This window comes from Silurus aristotelis (assembly GCF_946808225.1).
Source record: "Silurus aristotelis genome assembly, chromosome: 24".
NCBI lineage: Eukaryota > Metazoa > Chordata > Actinopteri > Siluriformes > Siluridae > Silurus > Silurus aristotelis.
This window is the reverse complement of record NC_139597.1, coordinates 1,623,121-1,630,620: the sequence shown is the minus strand read 5'-3', so window position 1 is coordinate 1,630,620 and position 7,500 is coordinate 1,623,121. Positions and strand designations below refer to the sequence as shown.

Below are 7,500 nucleotides of genomic sequence, written 5' to 3'. Positions count from 1 at the left end.
GAAAGAGAGGGATGAAGATGAGATGGAATGATAAAGAGAAGTGGATGATAGACACTGTGGGGGAGAAGCTGCAGAGTACAGGTGCTGGTGTGTTGAAATGGGCGGGGCTTAATGTTACCTGGAATCTTAGTGACAGCGACCATCACTAACCACTGCTGGATTAGCATTAGCCTAGCGAGCTAAGTGGCCTAGCGTTCTCAGGACAAGGACATCTGGTTCTGAAAGGGGAGGGGCTTGGTGAAGTGGGCAGGGCTTCTTCAAAGTGGCATGTAATAACGGAGAGCTCAATATCAACTGAGCAGCTGCCTGATTGGCTGATCCAGTGAGGGGATTAAAAAAAAGCAGAAAAAAAAAGATGGAGTGATGGAGAAATAGGAGAAAAAAAAAGAGAAGGAAAGAATATGAAAAGGGACAGAATGCTCTCGAGATCATTTCATGTGACGTGTAAAGAGCTCAAGAGGTGCAGAACGTTCCTCTCTCACACACACCTAGAAGAGTCCGCAGTCCTTCAGGTTGTTCTTGATGATGACGTCGGTGACCGCGTCGAAGACGAACTGGACGTTCTTGGTGTCGGTGGCGCAGGTGAAATGTGTGTAGATCTCCTTAGTGTCCTTCCTCTTGTTCAGGTCCTCAAACTGACACTGGATATACGCTGCTGCTTCCTCATACGTGTTCGAGCCTGTCACGTGCAGGGACACACACACACACACACACATTACTATCTAATAGCTGAGAACCTGAGCAAACAGTTATAGAGTGAGCCATATTCAGTCTAGCAGATGTTAGAGTGAGACAGGTAGAGTGTGAGACAGGTGAAACAGAAAAGGAAGAGTGATAGACAGATAGGTAGTGAGAGAGACAGACAGGAAGGAAGTAAGACAGAGAGGAAGGAAGTGAGACAGACAGGTAGTGAGACAGGCTGACAGGAAGGCAGGGCAGTAAGAGACAGACAGACACGAAGGTTAGTCAGAGACAGACAGGTAGTGGGACAGAGACAGGAGGGCAGGGCAGTGAGAGACAGACAGACACAAAGGTTAGTGAGAGACAGACAGGTAGTGGGACAAAGACAGGAGGGCAGGGCAGTGAGAGACAGACAGACACAAAGGTTCGTGAGAGACAGACAGGTAGTGGGACAGAGACAGGAAGGCAGGGCAGTGAGAGACAGACAGACACAAAGGTTAGTGAGAGACAGACAGGTAGTGGGACAGAGACAGGAAGGCAGTGTGACAGACAGGGAGAGGGTGAGACAGTTACCTGCATTCTCAGGGTAAGTGATGGTCAAAGACAGACAGTAAGAGTGAGACAGAAAGAGAGTGAGAATTACCTGCATACTCGGGGTAACAGATGGTGAGGGGACTTCTTTTGATCTTCTCCTCAAACAGGTCCTTCTTGTTGAGGAACAGGATGATGGATGTGTCTGTGAACCACTTGTTGTTGCAAATGCTGTCAAACAGCTTCATGCTCTCATGCATCCGGTTCTGCAGACAGACAGGTGGAGATTGAGAACGACACACAGACAGACAGACAGGTGGAGAGTGAGAACGACACACAGACAGACAGACAGGTGGAGAGTGAGAACGACACACAGACAGACAGACAGACAGACAGACAGACAGACAGACGGGTGGAGAGTGAGAACGACAAACAGACAGACAGACAGAGTGCACGTCTAAGAGTGTCCGTGTAAGAGCCCGTCTGTGTGTAAACATCTATATCTGAGCGTCTGATTCTTGTGAGTCTAGTTTTGCAGGGACATCAGACTGTGCGTGTGTGCTGTCTGAGCCTGTCCAATGTGTCGGAGTGTCTGATTCTGTGATTTTGCCTGAGTGCAAGTATGATAGACGACTCCATCTGCCTGTATGTCGGTCTCCAAGTCTATCTGCCTTTCTGTCTGTCTCTAAAACTGTATGTCCATCTGTCTCAGAGTCTGTCTGTCTGAGAGTCTGTCTCAGGGTCACTCTCTCTCTCAGTGTCTGTCTGCCAGTCTGTCTCAGTGTCCGTGTGTCTGCCAGTCTGTCTCAGTGTCCGTGTGTCTGCCAGTCTGTCTCAGTGTCCGTGTGTCTGCCAGTCTGTCTCAGTGTCCGTGTGTCTGCCAGTCTGTCTCAGTGTCCGTGTGTCTGCCAGTCTGTCTCAGTGTCCGTCTGTCTCAGTGTCCGTCTGTCTGCCAGTCTGTCTCAGTGTCCGTCTGTCTCAGTGTCCGTCTGTCTCAGTGTCCGTCTGTCTGCCAGTCTGTCTCAGTGTCCGTCTGTCTGCCAGTCTGTCTCAGTGTCCGTCTGTCTGCCAGTCTGTCTCAGTGTCCGTCTGTCTGCCAGTCTGTCTCAGTGTCCGTCTGTCTGCCAGTCTGTCTCAGTGTACGTCTGTCTGCCAGTCTGTCTCAGTGTCCGTCTGTCTCTGACTGCCTGTTCCCCCACTGAGTGGTAAATGACCCAGTTCCAGCACCTGCTCTCTGGAGTCTGAACGAAGAGAAATGAGGTGAAGGACACCCTCAGTACTCACCATCTCCTCGTCTTCGGCCAGCACCAGGTCGTAGTCGCTGAGGGCCACGCAGAAGATGATAGCAGTCACACCCTCGAAACAGTGGATCCACTTCTTCCTCTCTGACCTCTGACCTCCCACATCAAACATCCTGAACAGAGGTCAGAACATCGCAATCACAAACCCCTCTCACATACACCAGCCGTGTCCAAAACGATTGGCGCCCATTATGGAAAATCTGCTAATTGAAGCAACTGTTTTTCTAACCACCAAATAAGGGCACAGCAGAGAGAAGAGTTTTGAATTTCCTGTTCGCATAGTGGGGAGGAAGTGAAGAGACAGAAGGAAGGTGCTCACGTTGTCGAAAGCAGAAATGTTTGCGTTTCTGGGTTTGAGTCATACAGCAGATGCAATCTGTTCATTTTCTTTTTTCTCCTTAGCAGTTCTTCTGAGATAATCTTTGTTCTAAGCACAAGGATTTGTTAGTGCGAAAAAAAACCCTGGTACGAAACTCGGCTTCCTGTTTACGCCAGTCAGCTGATGATGAGTGTGTGTGTGGCCGTTGTGTGTGTGTTGTGTAATAAACGAGACCATGACTAGCGCCTTGCTAGAGACGCTCACTTGAAGTGCAGGTCCTTGAAGGTGAAGTGAGTCTCCACGATGCCTGTGGTTTTGACACGGGTCCTCAGGACGTCCTGCTGTGTAGGGATGTAGGAGACCTGCGATATCCTGTCCAGATCATTCAGATAACTACGGGTGGAGAAAAAAAATTGATTGGAAAGTGTTAGTGAAATAATGATGTGTAATTCCATTAACAGCTGCCACATGATCGGGCCGATCCATTCCAAAGCACGGGGGTCGATCACAATGAACTTTTTGGCCTGCAAGTCCTAGATGTGCTCGAATAGATTATCAAAGTGAGCCATCACTCGCACACGAGCGCACACACATACCACACACATACACATACACATACACACACACACACACACACGACAGAGCAGCCTCTATGGGTGTGTGCATGTTTTCGAACCAGATGAGATACTGAGATTTCCTGAACATGTTTTTACTGAGCCTGGTGAGACCACATGCCCTCTTACACACACACACACACACACACACACACACACACACACACACACACACACTGTGAGCAGTACCACAGTACCATGTACTCGTTTTTATCAGTGTTTTGTTTACAGTGTTAAAAGTATGTGAAATTCTGAGGGCACTGCAGAGCAAACAGAAATAAAGGAAAGACTCAGAAGAGAGAAATTATTTAAAAAGGGGGTCAAACCACTGATGAGGAAAGAATTAGAGAAAGATTAGAGAGGAAATGTAAAGAAACCAAACCTTATTACAAAGAAGAATAAAAAATAATATCAAGTGAGATTATTAAGTGATGCAATGCAGTGAGGTGAGGCAGTGATTCAGTAATGTAATACAATGTGCAGTGATGCAGTAATGTAATACAGTGAGGCAGTGAGGTGAGGCAGTGATGCAGTGAGGTGAGGCAGTGATGCAGTAATGTAATACAGTGAGGCAGTGAGGTGAGGCAGTGATGCAGTGAGGCGAGGCAGTGATGCAGTGAGGCGAGGCAGTGATGCAGTGAGGCGAGGCAGTCAGGCAGGGATAAGATAAGATGATGTAATGCAGTGATGTGATGCTACGATGCAGTATGGCAGTGAGGTGGTGGGGTGCGATGCAGCATTGCGGTGGGGTGATGCAGTGATGCACTGATGTGATGTGGTGAGGTGTTGCAGAGGTGCACTTCAATAAGGTGATGCAATGATACTTTGAACTGAGGTAATGCAGTAAGGCAGTGAAGTGATATGGTTGAAGAGAGACAGACAGAGGGAGAGAGACAGAGACAGACAGAGCCAGCAGAGAGAGAGACAGGCAGCAGAGAGAGAGACAGGCAGCGAGACAGGCAGATAGATAGACAGAGAAGCAGGCAGAGGGACAGGCCGATAGATAGACAAAGAGACAGGCAGAGAGAGACAGGCAGAGAGACTCACTATGCAGCAGAATCATTGAGCTGATACTCTCGGGATCGGCTAAAGCAGGCCTGCACTCCTCCATCCTTCCACAGACGCTTTATCACTCCAGCAAGCTCAGCGGTCATAAAGCCTTCCTCTGCACTGCCAGCTAACACAAACAGCTGCCGGGCATCGTCCTGAAACAGACACACACACACACACACACACACACACACACACACACACACACACACACACACACACACACACACACACACACACACACACACACACACACACACACACACACACACACACACACACACACACACACACAGGTCATTCCCTGTATTGAGTGTTTTATTGATCACTTTCATCCAAACAGAAGAGTATGAGAGGTTCACCAGGCAGCCTCCCCTGAGGAACTCTGTCTTAAGCAGCTCTCATTTTCTTTATAGAAACTATTTCCTGATTCAGATCAGTTGAGAGATTCGACACAAAATTACCTTTTTTAAAAACAACCACAATTTAATCATAAATTAACTTAAAGACATTCATTAAGTTTTATTATCGTTATTGAATATTGTTTTTTAATATATAAAAAATCTGTAGGATCCACGAATTGAGAGGGGGATAGAAAGAGAGAGAGAGAGAGAGAGAGAGAGAGAGAGAGAGAGAGAGAGAGAGAGAGAGGGATAGATATGGGGGGGGAGAGAGAGAGAGAGAGAGAGGGATAGATATGGGGGGGAGAGAGAGAGAGAGAGAGGGATAGATATGGGGGGGAGAGAGAGAGAGAGAGGGATAGATATGGGGGGGAGAGAGAGAGAGAGAGAGAGAGAGAGGGATAGATATGGGGGAAGGGGGGGGGGGGGGAGAGTTTGTATTCGAGTTGTGATTGAAGCCCGGTTGCTAGGTTACAGTGACTTGAACCTGTTTTTATTTCACACAGAAAGCCATAAAGAGGGAAATAAAGAATGAATGCACACAGCGGTAATTAATTTCTCTGGTGAGAGATAATAAAAATTATTCCCCTCCAGGAGCCGGAGGCAATAAACAATCTGTTTCAGTGTGGAGATGTTCCTCCTCCTCCTCCTCCTCCTCATCAGCTCCACCTTCCAACACAACCCAAATAACAGCCATCACAAAAACCTCAACACACACGTCACCACCAACACACAGCCGAGAGAGAGAGAGAGAGAGAGAGAGAGAGAGAGAGAGAGAGAGAGAGAGAGAGAGAGAGAGAGAGAGGGGAAAAAGAAGGGAGAGTATCAATGTAGAAATAATCGGATAAATCAGGAAATCTCACGCTGCACCAGACTTCAAAAAAATAATTTAAAAAAACGCATCTTTGAAGGACTAAAATAAACACATCCTCCTCCTCTTCCTCATTCTCCTCCCCATCATCCTCTTCCTCATTCTCCTCCCCATCATCCTCTTCCTCATTCTCCTCCCCATCATCCTCTTCCTCCTCCTCATCATCCTGTTGATGAGGATACTCACCGCTCGTGCTGCATCCCCGAAGTCGATTTTGAGGCGTCCCATGGCGCGGATGATGGCGATGATGGACTGGATGGTGTTACTGTACACCACGGCCTTGTACTGCTTACACTCCTCCTCTGAGTAACCCGCCTCATGGATAATCCTGAAACAGAGAGAGAGAGAGGGAGATGGATCAAGAGTGAGCAAGTAGAGACCAGCCTGACACTCCAAATATACACACACAGAGACAGATGAAATGGGACGAGTTTTTTCTCTCTCTCTCTCATATATATGTGTGTGTATGTATGTATGTATGTATGTATGTATGTATGTGTGTGTGTGTGTGTGTGTGTATATATATATATACACACATACATACATACATACACACACATATATATGAGAGAGAAAAAACTCGAGTATATATATATATATATATATATATATATATATATACACATACATACATACATACATACACACACATACATACATACACACACATACATACATACATATGAGAATCATCTTTCAGCTTCTACCATTAGGGGGCGCCACAGGGGATCATCAGTCTCCATCCCCCCCTGTCCTCTACATCTGCCTCTTTTACACCAACTACCTGCATGTCTTCTCTCACCACATCCATAAACCTCCTCCTTGGTCTTCCTCTTTTCCTCCTTCCTGGTGTCTCCATCCTCAGCATTCTCCTACTGATATACCCCATGTCCCTCCTCTGCACATGTCCACACCGTCTCAATCTCACCTAACTCACCTTGTCTCCAAAACGTCCTACATGCACTGTCCCTCTAATAAACTCATTTCTTATCCTGTCCATCGTCGTCACTCACAACGAACATCTCAACATCTTCAGCTCTGCTACCTCCAGCTCCACCTCCTGTCTTTTACTCAATACCACTGTCTCTAAACCATACAACATCTCAGGTCTCACCACAGTCCTGTAAACTTTCCCTTTCACTCTCACAGATACTCTTCTATCACAAATCACTCCTGCTATCACTCTTCTCCACCCACTCCACCCTGCACGCACTCTTTTCTTCACTTCTCTAACACACTCTCCATTACTTTGCACTGTTGACTCCAGGTACCTGAACTCCTCCACCTTCTCCATCTCTTCTCCCTGCAACCGCACCCCTCCACCTTCTCCATCTCTTCTTCCTGCAACCGCACCCCTCCACTGCCCTTCTCTCCAGCGTGTACCTTCACCTCTCCAGGTTCTTCTCAACCTGCTCCCTACTCTCACCACAAATCACAATATCATCCGCTATCATCATAGTCCATGGAGACTCCTGTCTGACCTAATCCTTTAACCTGTCCATCACTACTGCAAACAGGAAAGGGCTCAGGGCCGAACCTTGATGCAGTTCAACCTCCACCCTGAACCAGTCTGTCGTTTCTACTGCACACTTCACTGCTGTCACACTGTCCTCATACATGTCCTGCACCACCCTCACATACTTCTCTGACACACCAGACTTCCTCATACAATACCACAACTCCTCTCTCCACCCTGTCGTACGCTTTCTCTAAATCCACAAACACACAATGC

The 7,500-nt window shown here is 47.4% G+C and overlaps 1 protein-coding gene and 1 long non-coding RNA gene across 2 annotated transcripts in view; one reads left to right on the top strand and one right to left on the bottom strand.

Moving 5' to 3' along the window:
• The window catches only part of gnai1 (guanine nucleotide binding protein (G protein), alpha inhibiting activity polypeptide 1), a 16,727-nt gene that overhangs the window by 1,587 nt on the left and 7,640 nt on the right, over nucleotides 1-7,500 (bottom strand). Inside the window, exons 3-8 of the mRNA XM_083528030.1 lie at nucleotides 5,955-6,096; nucleotides 4,494-4,651; nucleotides 3,097-3,225; nucleotides 2,497-2,626; nucleotides 1,325-1,478; nucleotides 489-679 (exon numbers count right to left, since the gene is read on the bottom strand). Coding sequence (XP_083384156.1) covers nucleotides 489-679; nucleotides 1,325-1,478; nucleotides 2,497-2,626; nucleotides 3,097-3,225; nucleotides 4,494-4,651; nucleotides 5,955-6,096 — 904 coding nt within the window. The remainder of the gene's footprint in view (nucleotides 1-488; nucleotides 680-1,324; nucleotides 1,479-2,496; nucleotides 2,627-3,096; nucleotides 3,226-4,493; nucleotides 4,652-5,954; nucleotides 6,097-7,500) is intronic.
• LOC310718929 lies at nucleotides 3,233-4,371 on the top strand. Its single transcript, XR_014531312.1, has 2 exons — nucleotides 3,233-4,012; nucleotides 4,068-4,371. It is a non-coding gene; the product is annotated as an uncharacterized lncRNA (long non-coding RNA).